This window comes from Pocillopora damicornis, chromosome 1 (genome assembly GCF_964200805.1).
Source record: "Pocillopora damicornis chromosome 1, jaPocDami1.2, whole genome shotgun sequence".
Lineage (NCBI taxonomy): Eukaryota > Metazoa > Cnidaria > Anthozoa > Scleractinia > Pocilloporidae > Pocillopora > Pocillopora damicornis.
In genome coordinates, this window is record NC_142670.1 from 30971350 (window position 1) to 30991562 (window position 20213).

Sequence of the window (20213 nt, forward strand, 5' to 3'; positions counted from 1 at the left end):
GCTGAAAGAAGACTGGAAGTGAATTAAACAAAATGGCGGCCGGATTGTTGACAAGTGGTGATCGTCAAAATATTCCTCAAAAAGAGGATTATTAACGCTTTTCTGGAAAAAAGATCGGATCGATTGAGAACTTCTTTATCATTGTATTAAGTGGAAATAGTTTATTGCATCAGTCAGATAACGCATAAGTGGATTTTCATCGTCTGTTTCTCACCGTGTACAAAATATAGCATCCTAAGACTTCGTAGTATTTTTGGCTTATATATTACCATGGGGATCAACTATCGAGGCACTTAATGTGGGGATCGGAGAAGTAAAATCCTGACTGCTAAGGATACCTGGTTGTTATTGACGCTTATATTATCATCGAAAGAACTCATCTTTGGAGTGTACGCAGTGGGTCAAATATGTCTGACGCTATCATCTCATTAACGGCTTCTCTTGTGCGGGAGTATCTTAGCCGAAAGGTAAGCTTTGGTTTTTTTCTTAGTTTTGAAAAAAAAATTGAAAGAGTTTAAAGTTCACGTCCTCCATTCATCGCGTTAAGATAGCGATGAAATGATAAAGCTCGAGGTCTGTCGATGCACCGAACTCAAGCCAAGGTTACGCGTTCTAGACGATTATAAATTATAGATTTACAGGTATATGATTTAAAATAACGATTCATTTGTGCTTGTGTCTTTTGTTGCCATTTATATGAATCAATGTTTCTTGTAAGCCCAATATTTCAAGACTTTTCTTTCTATTTTTCTTATGTAAGTTACTAAAGCTATGAAACAATATAATATAACCTTACGGTGACGAAATCTACATTTAAGAAAAATCGTTTGCAAAAGATACATTTTGTAATCCAGAAAGCCTGCTAACTAGTATTCCATATATAGTAATGTGCTTAAGTGATGTTCATTTTCCTCTCTTTGATAACTTCATGGATATATTTTACAAAGTAGGTTGCCACATCTCCTCAACTGGTCTTCATTGCCAGAATATAATTTTCCCTTAATCCTTTACACCCTAATATCAGTATGTATATTCTCCATACTGCTCTCTATACATTTCCTAAGGTGCTGACAAGTAGAGTTTGTTTGACAATCAAGAGCTCTTGTTGGTGAATTCACAATTCCCTTTATTTTTGTGACCTAAATATGTATGTTCAGGGGGTGCCAATATTGCAAGGAGAAATTAGATGCTACTCCCTCTAAGGGGTCAAAGAATTAAACTGGGAGGGCAAATGGTAACTTCTAACAATAAAAATTACTGTTTACATTAATGATAATTCTAAAATCAGTTTTGTTCAATATGTTGTTCATTGTTTTGATGTTCTTAATATAATTATTATAGGGATTAAAGAACACACTGCAAACCTTGGATAAGGAGATGCCCAGGACTGATGATAGGTATGGAAATTTAATGTTTAACTTATCATTTCATGTAAAACCTTGGAATATCAGTTGATTATGCAGTCCTATCTATGAGGCCTGGGTTGTTCAAGGGCTGCTAATATACTACCAGATAATCCATGGATAAATTCCTGTCCAGCAGATAAAAGGCTATCTAGCAGAAGTATTAATCCTCTAACTCCCAAGATCTGATTGTTAATTCTTCCCTTTAGCTGCTCTACATTTTCTTATAAATTAGTTTTGAGAATTTGGTGTTAGATCAAGATAACAACTCCTACCTGATAAGTTTGAGTATTCTCATTACCTTTTTTCTGAATAACACATGGATATTAGAGGGAGAAGTTACATGTCTGTCACTTGTGGGAGTGAAAGAGTTAACAAAATGTACTGTGTGCTATCCACCCTTAAAACTATCAGGGGTTGGTGATGGTAGTCTTGAAAAGCACAGTAGTCAGGAACATTGACTGACACTTCAACAACCTGAAGGCAGGGCGTGAAATTGCGCCTAATACAGGCGCCAATGCGCCTAAATTTTTCACTTTGGCGACCAAATCCTGAAAGTTAGTAGCCAAATTGGCGACCAGAACGTTTCATCATAACCTTACCAAGAGATATAGTGAATTAAAAAGATTTGCAAAGATAAATCCGCGGCAAACTTCCTCGTTAAGTTTGTTTCCAAAACGTAGCACATGCATCTCGAGCGATAACTAGACGCCATCTTGGATTTAGATGAGCCTGAATGTTGTATATCATCCATCCTAGTGTCCACTTTGTAGCATGTTAAAGATCTTTTCCCCAACTTAATTTTGGAGGGTCTATCTAGAACGCTGACAGCGTAAAGAAAGATTTTGAAAATGGCGACCAACTTTTTTTGAATTGGCTACCACTTTGAAGAATTTAGGAGCCAAGTGGCTATCAGAAAAAAAAGTTAATTTCACGCCCTGGAAGGGTGACTTTGTGAGAGTCAATGGAGAAGTTGTGTATCAGTTGAGTGTTCTTAGTCAGGTTCAAGAAAACCTACTGGTCGGTTTTGCTGGGAAGTTTACCTGTAAAAATCAAGGATCTTTAATGTTGATTGGGATTGGTCAATTTCAATCCCTCAGCAAATTTAGGTCAGTTTGTTCCTGTAAACTTTACAGTATTGGAGTATGACACTGATTCAAATTTCATGAATTTTGCAAGTTTTAACTGACTGTACACTTAAAGTATTGATTTAGTTTTTTTATGGCAATGCTCTAATTTACTTTGTTTTTCTCTTAGTATCAGCAACCGTGTTCAACTTGCAAAAGAAATGCACATTGAAAAGCTCATGAAAAAGAATAAGGTATGATTGTTCAATTTTTTCATGATGAATTTATCATTTTTTTATTGCCAGTGGAAGGGGGACAATCCTTGGGTATTTTTTAGTCAAAATACATTGTACTTCCTTGTACACGATATGATTTAAGTCAGCTTAAAGAAAAACCAATGAAAGTGATATCAATTGTTACTTAAATTCAATATTATGGCTGATTTTGACAGTTGTGAAGCGTGTGGTCTTGATTAGTAAATCAAGTAACCATGAATTATGTTCAATTTATATAGTTACCAAATGACACTCTTATTGGCCCAAAGTATTTCTTTTTAGTTTAAGAGCGAGGTGGCTTCTTCTAGAATTTGATTAACCTCTTAGTGGAACGACGAACAAGAAATTCATTGTGGTGTTGGGGAGGGAGGGAAGATGGTGATGCATGTATCCCCCTCTCCCCTCCCCCCCCCCCCAACCCTACTGTCTAAGTGTCTGTTTTAGCTTGATGATGATTAGCTCTCATTCTGTCAGTTGTCATCATTGTGTCTTATCCTCTGCAGGAGCTTCCTGAACCATTTCGAACCATGCTGGAAGTCATGGTTAAGTGTATCAAAGAACAGGGGGGGTTGAGTTCCTCATTGTCTGTTGGAGCTGAAAAAGTACATGAAAGACCCAGATCATCAAGGTATTTAATTCTTAACATGAAATGCATAAAACTCCCATCTCAAAGAAAGAAGCCTGGTGGAAAAATCATTCTTAAGTTATCAAAATGAGGTTAAAGCAAAAATTTGTGGTCATAAATGGGAATGAAGCATTTATTGTGAGAAAAATTGAAGACTATCTTTTAGAAATCTCTTTGTGTTGCCATGCTGGATCATATGATGTGTTATGGTTGCCACTATTAAGACATAATCCCCTCTACACTGATGACACAGCACCACAGTTTCTTTTAAATTAGAAACTTGCCTCTTTATTCTTCTAAGGACTACTCTCACTTATTCATTCAAATTTTGTTTTCATTTTTAGGGAAGCCAGAAAAGATTCCAGAAACAAAACAGTGGCGCAGCCATCAAACAGTGATATTCTGAATCAAAGTGACAAGCTTGATGATGAAGATGACAGAAAAGATTATGACAATCTCCTGAAACGGCTGGAAAAACCAGCACGAAACACTCCAACTACTAAACCAAGCTTGCTAACCAATGATTTAAGGACAAAAGTGAATTCTAATCAATCATACGGCATGGAAGGGAGTGTGAATTCATCTGTTGCAACAGGTTCTAGTGGTTTCTCAGAACCCTCAATAACTACACCCACAACATCAAGTGATCCAAAGGCAAAACTCAAGAGTAAAAGGAGGCCTCATGCCACAGGAGGACCAGTGATTAGCTCAGGTTTAGCGGGTAAAAGAGACTTGAGGCTGCGTCCTGGTAGTGGCAGACTTAGCAGTAGTCTATCAGCTCTGAACAATGGAAGCTTGTTTGGAGATGATGAAGTAAGTAAAGAGCAAAACGTTGCACAGACCCAAAAACTGGATGCTCAAGTTAATCATGTAAGTACAATGTATATGTAACAATTCAAGATCTTTCTGTACCAAGTTCAAATATTGTGCTCTGATTCTCTGATAGATTTGTAGCCGTTGGTAGTCTGGGGTTTTGAACAATATTAAACTTAAATTTAGTTACCTTGACTTCATGCAAAGCTGTACAGTCTGCCATCGAAAACTGTCTACTTTCATTTTAACCCTTTAACTCCCACAAGTGACCAAGACAGAATTTCTCCTTACAACATCAACACAATATCAAGCAGACAAGTGATGAGAATAAAGAAAAATATTAATTTGGGGGATTATTTGTTGATCTAATATCAAATTCTCCCAACTAACATCACAAGAACTATATGGCTGACAGTAAGGAGAATTAGCAATGAGATCTTAGGAGTTAAAGGGTTAATTTACCATAATTGTAATTATAATGAAGTATAATACAACTATTTAAATATAATTTCAGTCATTAAGGATAATACTTACTTTATGTGGCTTCATAGCTCAGCCTATTGTAGCACCAAATCAGTACCTGGTTGGCAATTGTATACAATATTTTACAAATCCTGAAGTAGTTTCCATTTTCTGCAATGACTTAATTTATAATTTTAATCTACCTTTAAAATACATTTTAAGTAGTAACTGTTGCAAAAAAAGGAGCTGATTCTAGACTATTTATTTACTTGTCTAATACTCACCTTGAGCTAAAGGGGGGCCTAGTTTTTTGTTGCTTTCCCTGCTGGTTTTTCTTCCTTCTGCAGCCCAGGCCTCCTAGGCCCCTCCCTGGATCTGCCACTATATAAGTGACTAGACATGTGATTGTTTTCCTCTTGTCTAGATTGATAGGCTTCCTAGGTCACAGGATTTTTCTCTTGATCAAAGTGGCAAAGATAGCCACCAACTGTAAGTACAGGCCTGTTCAAAACCCCCATCTCCTCACCCTTTTTTTCTTCCTCTTTCTGTCAATCCATCCCTTTCTTCCCACCTTCTTGGAGGTCCCTTTCTTTCTTCTCTGTCTCTCTAACCACAGCTGCACCATCTCTAAGTATGCCACACCTTTTTACTGAACCCTCTACATCCTGACATCAGTATGCACATTCTCTATACAGTTCTCCATACATTTCCTAAGTTGCTGACAGGGAGAATTTGTGCAACAATCAAGAGTTTCTTTTGCTGGTGATCATTTCCTTTATTCTCATGACCTTAATGTTTGATTCAGGAGTAAATATGGAGGAATTAGAAGCTAGTCACTCCTAGGGGTTAAATGGTTTATACATTATCTTGTAAAATTCTCCACTGAATAATATGGCCTTAATATGCTGCATTTCAGAGGAGACATTTCTCCAAGGGAATCAAGAAAAACTACATCTCATAGGAGTTCAACAAGGTACTACTTTAACTGTAACAGTAATTTTCTTCTTGATGTAGTGGTCGAATAGCTAAAGAATCAATTGTGGTCTGTGTTGATGAGAAATGTTGCTTTTTTCTATTGCAGAAACCAGCCTCCATCTAACTTCAAGGTGCACAAGGTAACTACATTGTCTGTGTCTCTGTTTTTCTGTTCAAGGGTATTGACTGAGCAATAGATGAGGTCATGGATATTGTAGTCTGCTGGCAGCCCCCCCTCCCCCCCATTGTTGATAGCACTGCAGGATGCATGTTTCTTCTCTTATGGGAGGGAAGGGAAGGGTTTGCTAGTAGTCTGGCTGAGACCTCATACTGCTCAGAGTAGCTCAAGGCCTCATAATTTTCTCCAAACATAAATGTTTGTGCGGAAGAACTATCAGATAATAAGGGTCTGCTCACAGGCTATGAATATTGTCATAGTATTCTGTGACAGGAATGATAACTTAAAGGATCATTTGCACTCCACAAATCATTTTTGCGATAATTATCATTATTATTTTTTGCTCAGGCTAAAAGTAGTGATCTTGTGTTTGAAGATGTTGATGAAGACCTTGATCAGGAACTTGCTCAGTTGTCATTAGGTAAGTAATACATTGTACACATATGAATGTTATGGCATTTTTCAATGAAAGACATTTATGACCATTTACCCCTGCTTTTAAAAATCTTCATTAACCTTGCATAACTGTGCTTTACACAGAGTTTTCCTCTTTTTTGGGGTTTTTCTTAGTTGGGACAGTTGTTATCAGTGGTACTTCACTTCTTGTTGATATTCTGCCAATAGAAACCTCAAGTTTTCCTTCCAATAAAAGAAGAAAGAGCAGATATGAGGAATACTGAATGGAACTAAACAACATAATGTCAACCTAAGCACTGTTGTTACTATCATTACGATAAAATGGAAAGCTCTTATCATTGTTATCATAACATTCTACAAATTGAATGTGTGATTTTGCTTATACATACGCATTTTTTGTCTCAGGTCCAAAGAAGATTGCCTCAGTTGATGTTCAGAGTAAGCCTATATCGCTAGAAATTGCCATGGTAAGTCGCTTTGACTTAGGTAATATTCACCGCTTGAAATGATTCTAGATTGTTTGTTTGTTTTTTGTTTATACTATATTTTATCTCTTTTTTTTTAATCAGGGTTTGAAAAATCTTATCTTTGGAACTGCTACAGCAAGCTTTAATCCAGAATGGAGGAATCAGAGCTTTTCTTTCTGTGACCTTTATCAACTAGAGTACGGAATTGTTCAACTGAAGGTAATGAAAACGTCGCTTTTGTGGTGAATCTTGGTATTTTTGTCATTTGGTCTTACTTCCTCTTAAGAGGAGTTTAAACCCTGCTATGGACCAACATCTCGTTAATGAGGAGAAGAAATCCAAAACTTGGGATGACTTGCCAGATGTGTGATATTTGATTCGTGATATGAGATGCGCACTGCGTGATACGAAATACACGATACGTGATACGATAGTCAGTGTGATGGGATGATTTTCCTCAATTTAGGGAGGACCGTGTGGTGTTCTTGCTGCTGTTCAAGGATTTGTCCTAAAACATTTGCTGTTCGGAGGAAAGAAGGGCGACAGAAAGAAGTAAGCACTATACTCTCTCTTTTCGTTTGGTACTTGCACTTTTGGTAGGCTCTGGTGGCAAGATATTGCCATATATATTGATATGTGTCTGTGCACTCTGTTGTTGTCGACAGGAAACTCCAACCTTCGTCCCGAGAGAGAACAAAAGCTCTAACGTCTGCTCTGAGTGAAATTCTTTGGAGGGCAGGAAACAGCAAAACAGCTACCGTGGCTTTGTGAGTTAAGCAGAATTAACCCTTAAACCCCCAAGAACTGAATGTTAATTCTCCCTTGTAGCTGCCATAATAGGCTCCCGTGTTTGGGTTACGCCTTGCTACCCCTTTTTCGGGCGCAGCAGACTATTACACCGTCGGAAGCCGCCTAAGGAGAAAGTTATTGAAAGCCTAGAATCTTGCACCATGTCCAGCGCTCAACTGAAATTGCTCCTGTTTAAGAATTTGTTAATTCATGATCGAGGTGAATAAGGAGAGAGCCTGGAGATCACAGGCTAATTTGAATTGCGATGCACCGTTAACGACCACAGAATACTACTTAGAGAGATACAGACTCTTACTCTAGTTCTGATATATAGCAGTTTAGTTTAAATGTCTGTTCTGTGGTTTATTGTTTATTTAAGTGGACTTTGTGTTCTGCAAAATTGACTTATGAATATCTATAATGCTACTTTTAATTATTTTGCTCTCTTAAAGACCTACCGGTGGATCCAACTTTTTCGGTGCTGGAAGATATAAACCTGACCAGCTGACAGAAGCAGTAAGTATTATATTTTCTTCAAGAGGCTAATAGTCCATTTTACAGTTGTGTGCTTGGTTGCCAAGCCTTTGAACAGGAATGAGGCTAAGGGTGACCTTGTTATGATACAAACCTTGCTGCTTTTCAAATGCAAATTACTTTGTTATCATGCTAATTGAATACTGGTCTCTATCACAACAAGGTCACCTTCAGCCTCACTCCAAATCAAAGGCTTGGCAACTAGATACACAACTGTAAAATGACCTATTCGTCGGAATTTTTGGTTAGTGATAGAAACATTCTTTTCATTAAAAATGATAAGAGCTTTTTGATCCAAGTTGTAGGTAAATAAATTGATGTTTTGCAATGTCAGCTGTTCATGAATTTCATGATGGTTTGCTTTACCTATCATCAATCTCTTTAGCTTGTTTTACATGATTTCAAGTCTTCGGAAAGTCTTCACAGCTTTCTCTCCCAAAACATAACTCAGGTAAGGTTTGTTACGTTTTAAAATTTATCTGCAAAGACCAGGAAAGACGGCACGCAGTAACTTGCGAGCCATTTGTAGATGTATATTTACAGTGTTTTGAAACCTTAAATGCTATTAGTGGCTCAATATATTTTTGAAGCTCGAGGCAAGAACATAAGTTTAGAATTCTAAGAGTTACATGCATATAGGTAGCCTTGAATGTCTTAAAGGTGTCCTTAGCGTGGTTTGTTAAGCAATCAACTCCTTCTAAACCAAGAAAGAACAGGGATGGCCAAGGATGTCTAATGATGGCCAATATTGGCCAGGAATGGAAAATATAGCAACAGATTGCAGATGATGAGCTTAAAAAGCCTAGGAAAAATTTTTCGAGAAATTAATTCCTCATGAATTTAGAAAAAAATAGCACAATCTACACTTGTGGTGTCGTGTATCATTTGTGATGTGGTATATGCATTCCATATATTTCCTTAGCGAGTGCTCAGTTCTTTAAGCTGATGAGACATTAAGTTAAAAGTCATGATAAAAATAATGGAAAATACAGTTCTTGCTGGGTTTCTTACAGCCATGTTTTTTGTTTTACTTTTCAGTTTGAATCTGACAAAAGCAGTGGGTGTATTTTATTGTTATATTCCGCAATATTGTCAAGATCAATTCAAAAGTACGTGTGTTTTCTCGGTTTTTCTTTCGAAATTTATGGCTCACTTGTTTAGCTGACTAAGTTATAGTATTCGTCTTTTCGTAGGGTAATCTCAGATATGGATGAATCAACAAATACTCTGATGGGAGCCCACGGTTATTGTACGCAGGTTAGTCATAATTAGATTGCCTTGAATAGAGCATCAAGTTGACAGAGACTGTTTTCCTCGCGTGAATACAGCAGTCAGACGTAACGCATGCGCAAATGAGGTAGTTTTGGCCAGCCGCGCACTAGTTTCCCGCGCAAAATTTGAAAGGGAAGTGGAAGAACTAGACGTCGTTACGCGAAATTTACGAAAATAATTGCAAAAGGAAGGAAAAATGGGGAAAAGAAATCTTGAGACTTGTCGAAAGCAAAATGCAGGTATTCTTTTTACTTACCATTTTCTTTTGAACTTTATCAAAAAAGTTACCCGCTCTTTAAACATCGTAATATTCTGGCTTGTATGGATGTATATAACTCCTATGAAACCTCTTGGTTGTGACAAACTGGAAGCACGATGTACGACTGTCTTTTAATCGTTTAGACGTTTGCGATTGTTGTTCGTGTTCTGTCATCTTCATGATTGGATTTGTGTGTTTTAAGCCACAAAGGCACGCCACAGAGGCTTCAAAGACAGTAGCTTGATGAACGCAAACACACTAACTACAGTCTCGCTCACTTTTCTGCCTGCTTTCTACGCGCAAAGTTCCTGGATATACTTTTCCTTTATGCTATACCGCTGGCCTAGTATACTTCACTTTGTCTTATTGACATCCTCTCATTTAAGGAAATGGTCAACCTAATTGTCACTGGCAAAGCAACATCCAACACATTTGACAACATTATGGAGATCGACACTGGAGGGGCAAAGAAGGTGACGTTTGTAACCTCACTAATACGTTTTGGTTACGAAAGTTGTTCAATCTAGATCAGTATAGAGAAAAATCTTTTTTTGGGGGGGGGGGGAGAGAAACCGTGTAGGGGGAGTAGGGGGATGTGTAACCTAGGTGAACACTCGGATGCATCATTTTTCTTTTTCTTTGCATGGTGCACAATTTCATAGTTCAGTTATTGAGGACTGTAATTGTAAAATCAATTTTTGTCTTTTTCTAAATTCTCCTTTTAAATTATTCCTTTTTCTTAGAATGTATTTAAAGGAATAGAAAAACAAAGCGACATTGGACTTCTGTCGCTATTTGAACACTACAAGTCATGCGAGGTGGGCTACATTTTAGTCACGTTGTCTTTGAACGTTTCATGTTGTAAGGCAGATCAAATATTGTAACCAAATATTGTTGGTAAGTTTTATTTGTTGAGTTCCCCATCGGGCTTTCGTTTTGATCTTATCCAATCTCCGTCATCCTTGTCTTTTCTCGGTGCATTACCAGCTCATTCATCTTTTCTTATCTTACCCAACCAATATATTGTATCTCGGTAGAGTCTGCGGTAGCTTTGTACCGTACAAAGAGTCCTTTAATAATCGTCAAGAAGTTCTTCTAATTCTCTAAGCCCCAGAGTCTACCTATGAAGTCTCCTTAGAAATCTTCATACATTTTCTTGTAACAACTGTGGTTAGAATTTGTCACAGACAAGAGCAGTTTCTATTCAGAGATCACTTCCTTCATTCTTGTTACCGTGGCATGTCATAATGTATTGTTTTTTTTGTAAAGAGAAACTAAAATCTGGTTACACTTTGGGCTCAAAGGATCAATGAAGAGATGATCATGCTGCTGAAAGATTGTTTCTTTTTGTCTCATTTTAAGGTTGGTATCAACTTCAAGAGCCCCAAGTATCCCATCTGGGTCATCTGCAGCGAGAGTCACTTCAGTGTACTGTTCTCTGTGGACAGAAACCTCTTGGATGATTGGTAGGTACTTGTTCCTTTTAACACAATGTGTTAATTGAGGATCGGTATTTGTTACCTGGCTATAAGAACATTTCGTTTTTGCATTAAATTCGGCAGGGAATAGTAATGTCGTGATTTAAGTCTATCAACTTGACTTTTTCTCTTACTTTCGTACTCATCGTTGTACTGTGGAACCTCGCGAACTCGAATTTGGATGACTCGGAATTCGCGCAATTTTCCTTGAAGCGCACTTCGCAGAGAAGTAAAATGAACTAACTCGAACTCTCTCAGTCTCCCGGACTGTTTTCCAATGGAATGAAGGAGGTAAGGTTCTAAAGAAACTGTGCTGCTGCGTCATTGGGAGAGTATAACTGAAGAGTTTAAAAGCTGATGTTTCGAGCGTTAGCCCTTCGTTAGAGCGAATGGCGAATGGATAACGCTCGAAACTCAGTTGATAATACCAAATAACCCTGTTTTACATTTGCCTTGACAGTTCAACTGAGTAGGGCTCTGCTGTAGCGTTTTTACACGAGTTTCAATTTCTATTCCCTTAACAAATGATTGAAAATGGCGTGCTTCGATAAAACTTGGAAGGTCTGGGTGGAAAACCGATAAAATAACGAAGAGACTGTGTACAATCCAAGCCTTTCGTGGTAATACAAGTTAGCTAATAACAAATTTTAATGATTTCTATTTTTTGCTGTGTAGGAAGTTAGAAAAGAAGTTTGATCTTTATTACTATGACGGTCTGGCCCGCCAAGAGGAGGAAATCAAACTAACAATAGGTAAGGTCGTCATATGTAAAATCAGGGTTTAAGGTAATGAAACTCGTGCCTCAAGTGTAGTCGCAGAAATGCGGGTGACGAGGGCGCGATTTGTTTTTGTTTGGCATCTGATTGGTTCAAAATGGGCGTGAAGCGTTATTCCTTGACCAATCACAGAGCGGGAAACAAAAGTAATCCTGAATTACTTATTCGACCTTAATACATTCATTGAAAATAAGAGCAGAGAATATATATGGCGTCACACTGGTTTTAGCAGTGTTGCCCTCTCAGAATATAACTGGCTAAGTTACGCTATGATGTGAAAACTGTTTTGGCAGTTACGAGAAGGTCTGTGGACTCGAAATATTTTCAGGGTGAAATATTGTTGAGATTTGCTCGGTGAATGATGTTTGACTCTTACCGGTGGTTCCCACAATCAATCAGGTCATTATATTATAAATGTAAGCCATTTTAACAATAGATTTGGCATAGTACTCATGTTCATACTTAAATCTATTTATTTGGCGTTAACTAGATACAACAACGGAATGTCCTGATTACAAAGACACCGATCTTGTCCCTCCACTAGAACACTGCATTAGAACAAGGTTTGTAAATCATAGTGATTTAAGAGAGAATTTGTTTTGTTGTGAAAGCCTGCCCAGGTGCTCAGTTAGAATTTAGCGTTGCAAAGAAAAACACGCGGAACAAATGCAAGAGTGAAGAAAGCTTGTTCAAACCTCAGTCTTTTGCGAGCATTTTCCTAAAGGCCTGGATCGTTTCAAAATGACGCCTTGAAAAAAAAAAAAAAAAACTTCAAGTAAGAACTATCCTTCTGAATTTAATACAAAACATTTTCACGTCTTTGTTGAATGCCAGCTTAACCAGGGGTGGATGTTCCTATAGGCGGCCCTCTACCCTTTATGTGGACAAGTGCAACTGAAGTCTGTCCCAGGCCCTTCCAATTCTTCAGTACTATTTTGATTGCTTACATTTAATTCGTGCTAAAGGACAAACGATCGACTTTGGACCATAGCCATTCCTACAACGTCTGTAATAAATTGCGAATCTGATATGGTTCACCAAAGAAATTATATTTGCCACTTTCTCTGCAGATGGAAAAATGCTGTAGTAGACTGGAATGGATCGGAGCCAATTTTGTGATGTTCGCTTGCGTTGAATTCAATAAAACCAGGGGTTCTTTTGTGGTGGATCTACTAACAGGAATTTGGAAAATGCCAGTGAAAGATATTCCTAAAAATATTTTTAGCGCAAAGTGCATGAAATCTCCCCAGAGATAGTTAGTGTTGGATACCTGAGGAAAACGTCCATTTGACTCTTTTTTGTTGCAATGGCATTGTTCAATATGGAAATAAACAAACAGATTAACGGTGCGAGTTGCTTAGTAATCTTTGTAATGTAGTAACCGACATGGTAAATAGCAATTCATTTTCTCTCACATTCACGTCTACCTGACCAATCTATAAAATCGATAATTGATAAAAATTGATAGCAGTCATACCAACATTTATGGATTTCCATTGAGAGATTTTAATGAGCAATAGGGGCACAGAATGGTCCTTGCGAGTGTTAGAGCACTCTGTTCTAATTTGCAGTGATTACGATTGTCATGCACGATTTTCACAATTTTAAATGGCCATGTTCTATGGCGATGATCCTTGTTTAATTTCTCGCCGTTTTTCGTTATTTCGTCTTCGTTTTTAAAATAATTGGGATATACGGCTAATTCGGCGCAAGGAAAAACTACAGTTTTGTGCGTGAAACCTTCAAACCCCTTGTTACACGAACGTAATTTCATGCAAACAGGAAACTAACCATTCATGCGAGCAACTGCAAAATTTGTTCGTGCACCAGCATGCTATCGAAAGGGCTATTTGAGCTTGAAAATTTATTGGTAGACCATTTTCGAACATTAATATTCGAAGGAAAATTTTAGGCCTCTTAAAATGATCCACTTTTGTAGATGTAATAATTGCAAAGAGGTTTAATCCAAAGCAAAATTATTTGAACAGCTGCTGTGCTCATTAATTGGGGTTTGTGGTCCCACTTGGGGTTAATAAAAGAAAACAATCCTAGCTGACCCCTTGTTTCCCCAATAAGTACCATGCGAACATCCATTTAATACTGCAATTCTCGAAAATCAAATGAGGATATAGACAAGATCATTGATAGAATAATTATTAAGAGGACAGAAATAATTTAAAATAGAAATGAATTTAATATCTTTTCTTTGCAATGTATAAAAAATTTCATGCCTTCCATTCAACCATCCTAAGCTAAATTGAAATTAAAGCATAACCTGGATGAAGAACATTGCATCCTAATGAAGAATAAAAATGTACTAGTGATCCAGTCGTTTCTCCTGCCACGGTTGGCATAGGGAACTGGTATCTGCTTTCGCGGCAAAACAAGGGACGTTGCATTGTGCTATCGCTTTGTTATGTTCTTTTTAGTAGCCGACAATGAACGCATTTTGGCACCAAAATTTGAATATGAATAGAATACCATCAAAACTTATACCAGTTATATATTGACTTTGGTTTTTCAGTTTACATTGTAATCATTCAACGCTTCCCTAAGTTATCTGAAAAAAAAATTTAGGTTTCTTTAATTGCATTCGATGGTGAAACCTTTTTCAGTCAGATGCAAATGCTGACACAATGACAAGCTTTAAAAATGTTTTGTGCTCTTGTATATGTCTATTTACATATTTCTATAATTCAATATATTTATTTACAGATATATCGATATGGATGTATAGATACGTGGTGAATGATCGTGAACATTAAAAAGAATTAGACAGAAGCAAAGCAATATTCAAACTCATCAATTATTTGGTATGATGTAAACTTTCCTTAAGTTGTCCCAAGAGTCAAGTTTGGTGATAATTGGCCAAACACCTCTATGCCAACAAAACAAATTAAAGTATTTATACAACATACCCGCTTAATTATTCTACAAGTCCATGTTCAACAACACCACTCTTAAATCGCAAGTGCAACCATGTTGGAAGAGCTGGCATGGGTCTTTCTAGCAGTAATCGTTGTTAAGTTGATCTTGGATCACTTTACTGCCAACAAAAATCTTCCACCCGGACCATTTCCGCTCCCGATCATTGGTAATGCGCACAAATTGGCCGCTGATTCACGCCATATTGACCTTATGAAACTTGAAAAACAATACGGCAAAGTATTTCGTTTGTATCTCGGTAATCAGCTCGTGGTAATCGTTGGCGGTGGAGAAGCGCTGAAAGAAGTTCTCGTCACAAAATCGGCCGATTTCGCTGGACGTCCGAATCTCTACACCTCACAGGTTTATTCAAAGGGAAAGGCAATCGCGCTGGCAGATTATTCTCCGGAATGGCGACTGCATCGCAAGATTGCTGTCTCTGCGCTCAAGATGTACAGCAACAACAGAATAAACCAAGGATCCGTAATCAATGAAGAGTTTGATCTGCTGTTAAAAAGGGTCCATGCCAGAAATGGTCAACCACATGACATCACAAGAGAGATACGACTGGCTGTGACGAATGTGGTTTGTGCTGTAGTGTTCGGTTCGAGATTCGAACTTGACGACCCGGAGTTCACAAAGTTCTTAGACATCACCAATGCTTTGGCGAAGATGGTCGCGGCTGGGAGCATTGTGGACGTTTTTCCTTGGCTCGGTTGGATCCCATTTAAGTCTCTTCAGAATCTAAGGGAAAAATGCAAGGAACGAGATGAGCTTCTAGGAAAGAAATTTTTTGAACATGTGGAGGCGAACAGAGTGTTACATCCACAAGACCTGACAGATTCGTTATTGAAGGCAAGAAAGGAAGCTGAGGACGAAGACTCCGCTGTCAAAGGATTCCTCTCTGACGAACACCTAATTATGACCATGAGCGACATCTTTATTGCTGGAATGGAGACCACTGCAAGCACCTTGTGTTGGGCACTGATACACTTGATTCACAACCCTGAGGTCCAGCAGATGCTGCATCAAGAGCTGGATCACGTCATTGGCCCGGATCGTTTGCCAGAACTAGGAGACAGGAAGAATCTTCCGTACGTAGAGGCGACCATTACAGAAACTCTGCGCATCTCCTCTCTTGTACCTTTGTCAGTTCCTCATAAGGCAACAGTAGACACCTCTCTGCAAGGATACTGTGTTCCAAAGGGAACCACAGTTTTAACTAATCTATGGTCCATTCACCACGATCCGGATATCTGGGATGAACCATACAGCTTCAGGCCTAAAAGATTTCTTGATGAAAATGGCAATTTCGCTGCACCATCATTTGACCGTTTCCTGCCCTTTTCTGCGGGGCGCCGTGCCTGCTTAGGAGAGCCTTTGGCACGGATTGAGCTTTTTCTGGTCCTTGCACGTTTGTTGCACAACTTCAGGTTTGAGAATCCGCCCGGATTTGATCTTCCATCCGTTGAACCCATCGTAGGAATCGTTCTGCAACCACAACCGTTTAAAGTCTGTGCTCTGAAAAGAAGAGATGTCACACATTCCAAGTCATGAAAAGAAAAATAGTTCGTGTGTTTCTTGTTTGTATAAAGGTTGACAAACTATTTGACAGCAGGGTTAAACCATTGTGTGGTATATTAGCTATGTATTTCCATTGCATTCAGTGAGAAACTTTTCATCTCAAGAATGCCTGACTCATGATGAAGCCAAGAGAAAGTACTTCAAAACGGTCTATGTTCTCTTGTCGAAACATGGAAGGTTTCACTGTACATATATATATAGTAAAGTCAATGGCTGTTGATTTTACCGATACTTTTTTTCCAATACAAATCTTTATTTACGACGTATATTACTTGCGATACATAAACTCTATTACAACACGTTATTTACACGCACTCATTTCCTAACAACACATTCCATAAGTTACACTACTTCAATGAGCTGCGTACATTGAAATCCTATAATTATTACACTATTTACAATGTTTACATTAATCGAATACTGCATTTCTGACATTAGTAACATCAATTTCATTATTTTGAATATGTTAAAAAAAATTCAGTTCTATTACCAAGAGTTGATGAATAACTCTGCAGATACGTTAGTTTTCGTATACTTTTTGAACCGTGAGATAATCTCTTGAACAATTTCCTGATTCTGTATTGTTTTTAAATATTTTAATCATCGCGCCAAATTTTGATACTAAATGATGGTCAGAGGCGGTATTGGTTATTCTTTATTTCGCACTCATTTGAGCTACTTAGGATGCTTTGAAACTTTGTCTCTACCTTTGTGTACGAGCAGAAACAGCGGAGAACACGCCGCATACCTCCATAGCCCCGTTATTTCCACGACGTCTAACCCAAAACACGGTTTTACGCAGAAGAGGGTTGATTAAATTAAATGATAATCCTTCCACTTTTAGCTTACGGCCCTCTTGACACTGTTCTAAAAAATGAATGTTCCAATAAAAGATTCAGTTACTCGAAGATTGTCTAGGCCGCGGTTTTTTGGAACAGCGGCTGAACTTTGTTTAAATAACCGGCCCCTTAAGTGTAGTGATGATCATGAGGTGAATAAATGCGAAAGTACATACGGAGAATACCCTTTATCTATCGCAAGTAATGTTCACTGTGCATGTGCTGAATAGTTCTCTTAGAAAAACCAATTAGCTCTGTCTTTCAGGTACTCCTTTTGGAGCAAGGTTAAAAGTATTTAACGAAAAGACTGAAGGGCCTTTGGTGTGCGTTTATCAATTTGCTTATACAAATGAAACCAGTGACTTATTCACAAAGAAACGCGTGATACTTGGCTTACCCTACATCATGCTTCAAAAAAAATTTGACACAGGCTCTTTAAATACGCGGTTCATCCGTTTAAAGGGTTAACTCCTAGAAGTGATTAACATGCAACTTCCTTCTTAAATATCCACTCATTATCTAGCAAACAGGTAATGAGAATACTTACATTTATCAGGGAGAAGTTGCTATCTTGATCTAATACCAAATTCTTGTCACCTATTTACAAGGAAATGTGTAGCAACTGGAGAGAAGGATTGACAATCAGATCTTGGGAACGTTAAAGCATCCAAAGCATCTTACGTACTTGGACTAATGGATAACCTGCTGATGTCGTCGATAAATCAAGTCAACTCTCCCTTCAAGACTACTACTCCTCTATTAAGCGATCTCGTCTTGTAATTAACCGCTTTCTGTCTCATACAGATCTCTTTAAGCGACGGCACCTGCTATCGCGCAAAGAAGTTGACAAATAGTTTTGTGTTTTCGATAAGAGACCATTATGAATCATTATGAAGGTTTTGCGAAATCCTTCCGTTACACAGATGTTACAAAGAGTTGCTTTGCGGAAGAAACGAAACGTACAGTATTCTTACCCAAGAGAATATCACAGTTAATATTCTCTTGTCCTATCATATTGCCAGGTTTTTTGGATAACTGATTTTACCATGATCTAAGGAGGAACACCGTAATTTCGAAATGCAAAGGTACATGTCTTAAAAGCCAAGAAAAAATGGTTGCCTAGCAGACCGAAAAACGTTGACTGATTACGAATACACTTGTCAAGGGGAACTTTAACAATTGACAACACAACAATAGATTTATTGGATTTAATCACTTTCTGGCTCTTTTTGTAAGGAGACAACCTTCATTAAGCGCCCTTTTTACAATGACATACGAGAATACTTTTTTTTTCCGTAAACTTGAAAATCGATACATCAAAAGCAAAAGTGAATCCAGATAAAGCACTGATCATTTGTATTCTACAAGAAAGCTCTAAGAGTTAGAGATGTAAGAAGAATAACAAACGTCCTTTAATTCAGAGTGGAGTCAAACAAACTTTATGATCTTTTAGTCATCGTGTCTGACGGTAGCACACACTTTAAATGGCTGTGGTGTCAACAAAACTCCCGTGTTGGGCTTCAGGGTGGGAAGATCGTAGCCGGGCGGATTCTCAAATCTAAAGCTGTGCAATAATTGTGCCAAGATCAAGAATAGTTCAATACGTGCCAACGATTCCCCCAGGCATGACCGACGCCCTGCTGAAAATGGGAGGAAGCGATCCTGTTTTGGAGGAACGAACTTACCATCCTTGTCGAGGAACCGCTCGGGCATAAACTTGTCGGGGTTATCCCAGATTGCTGGATCGTGGTGAAGGGACCACAGATTAACTAATACTGTTGTACCCTTCGGAATATGATATCCTTGTAAAGTCGTATCCACTGTTGCTTTATGAGGAGCTGATAAGGGCGCCAGAGACGAGAGACGTAGAGTCTCAGCGATGGTGGCCTCCAGATACGGTAGATTCTTCTTGTCCTGCAGTTTCGGTAAACGATCTGGGCCAATGACTTTATCCAGCTCTTGGTGTAACCTCTCCTGGATCTCATTATTGTGAATAAGGTACAACAGCGCCCAACACAGGGTGCTTGCAGTGGTATCTATTCCGGCCAAGAAGACTTCCCCTATAGTCATGATGAGCCTCTCGTCGGTTAAGGATCCCGTAACAGATGAGTCTTCGTCTTCAGCCTGTTTCCTCGCCTTCAATAGCGTATCTGTCAGGTCTTGAGGAGCTGCAACTCTATTCGCCTCCACATGCTCTCGATAAATTCTTCCGACCAGCTCGTCTCGCTCTTTGCATTTCTCTCTCAAAAGCTGAATGGATTTGAATGGATAAAATCTGAGCCAAGGGAAAACATCCACTATGCTTCCAGAAGCAATCGTGTTTTCTATGGCGTGCATAATATCCAAGAAATTTGTAAACTCAGGGTCATCTAGTTCGTATCTTGAGCCAAACACCAAGGCACATATCACATTTGTCACAGCCAGTTGTATCTCTCTGGTGATATCGTGAGGCTGTCCGCTTCGGGCGCGGACTCGTTTCAAGAGAAAGTCGAACTCGTTAGTGATGATGGACTCTGGCTTTCCTCCGCGTGCACTGAACATTTTAAGTGCCGAGACGGTGACTTTGCGATGCAGTCGCCATTCCGATGAATAATCCGCCAGAACGATCGCCAATCCCTTTGAGAAGACATCTGCGGTGAAGAAACTCGGACGTCCAGCGAAGTCGGCCGATTTGTGGACAAGAACTTCTTGAAGGGCATCTCCACCACTGACAACTATAACGAGCTGGCTTCCAAGATACAGGCGGAATACATTGCCATATTGTTTTTCCAATCGCATGAGGTCAATATGGCGTGACTTAGCAGCAAGTTTGTGTACATTTCCAATAATCGGTAGTGGAAAAGGACCAGGGGGCAGTTTTCTTGAGGCAGTGAAATGATTCACGAACAGCACAACGAGAATTGCCACCAAAACAAACCAAATCAGCTCTTCAAGCATGGCAGCAGTTGCGAATTTGCGGTTGAAGTGCTATTTATAGTTTGTTTTGTTACATTTTTCAACTATGGCGAAATTTGCAATTGAAATTTAATATTTCGTACAATAGAATACCTTTTGACCCGTAGTTAGCCTCTTTGT

The 20213-nt window shown here is 38.6% G+C and overlaps 3 protein-coding genes across 3 annotated transcripts; 2 read left to right on the forward strand and 1 right to left on the reverse strand.

Annotated features, from left to right (window-relative positions):
- On the forward strand, positions 1 to 13139 carry LOC113678001 (putative ubiquitin carboxyl-terminal hydrolase MINDY-4). Its single transcript, XM_027194871.2, has 23 exons — positions 1 to 467; positions 1342 to 1397; positions 2661 to 2724; positions 3249 to 3373; positions 3715 to 4240; positions 5070 to 5134; positions 5562 to 5618; positions 5727 to 5760; positions 6147 to 6219; positions 6621 to 6682; positions 6785 to 6901; positions 7149 to 7234; positions 7348 to 7449; positions 7924 to 7987; positions 8391 to 8456; positions 9044 to 9114; positions 9199 to 9262; positions 9923 to 10009; positions 10280 to 10354; positions 10899 to 11002; positions 11690 to 11766; positions 12281 to 12353; positions 12861 to 13139. The coding sequence occupies exons 1-23, from the start codon at positions 408 to 410 to the stop codon at positions 12907 to 12909; spliced, it is 2157 nt and encodes a 718-aa protein (XP_027050672.2). The 5' UTR covers positions 1 to 407; the 3' UTR covers positions 12910 to 13139.
- A 1531-nt stretch (positions 13140 to 14670) lies between these two features.
- On the forward strand, positions 14671 to 17207 carry LOC113678010 (steroid 17-alpha-hydroxylase/17,20 lyase). The gene has a single exon (XM_027194881.2). The coding sequence runs from the start codon at positions 14770 to 14772 to the stop codon at positions 16270 to 16272; it is 1503 nt and encodes a 500-aa protein (XP_027050682.2). The 5' UTR covers positions 14671 to 14769; the 3' UTR covers positions 16273 to 17207.
- Positions 17208 to 18333: 1126 nt separating this feature from the next.
- Positions 18334 to 20158, reverse strand: LOC113678007 (steroid 17-alpha-hydroxylase/17,20 lyase). Its single transcript, XM_027194877.2, has one exon. The coding sequence runs from the start codon at positions 20073 to 20075 to the stop codon at positions 18588 to 18590; it is 1488 nt and encodes a 495-aa protein (XP_027050678.2). The 5' UTR covers positions 20076 to 20158; the 3' UTR covers positions 18334 to 18587.
- Between the last annotated feature and the right edge of the window lie 55 nt (positions 20159 to 20213).

Excerpts from the sequence above, each read along its gene's own strand:
- LOC113678010 (XM_027194881.2), top strand. The coding sequence starts at position 14,770 with ATGTTGGAAGAGCTGGCATGGGTCTTTCTAGCAGTAATCGTTGTTAAG.
- LOC113678007 (XM_027194877.2), bottom strand. The coding sequence starts at position 20,075 with ATGCTTGAAGAGCTGATTTGGTTTGTTTTGGTGGCAATTCTCGTTGTG.
- LOC113678001 (XM_027194871.2), top strand. The coding sequence starts at position 408 with ATGTCTGACGCTATCATCTCATTAACGGCTTCTCTTGTGCGGGAGTAT. Across the intron at positions 5,761-6,146 it reads CTAACTTCAAGGTGCACAAG|GCTAAAAGTAGTGATCTTGT; the intron begins GTAACTACATTG and ends TTTTTTGCTCAG. Across the intron at positions 7,450-7,923 it reads AAAACAGCTACCGTGGCTTT|ACCTACCGGTGGATCCAACT; the intron begins GTGAGTTAAGCA and ends GCTCTCTTAAAG.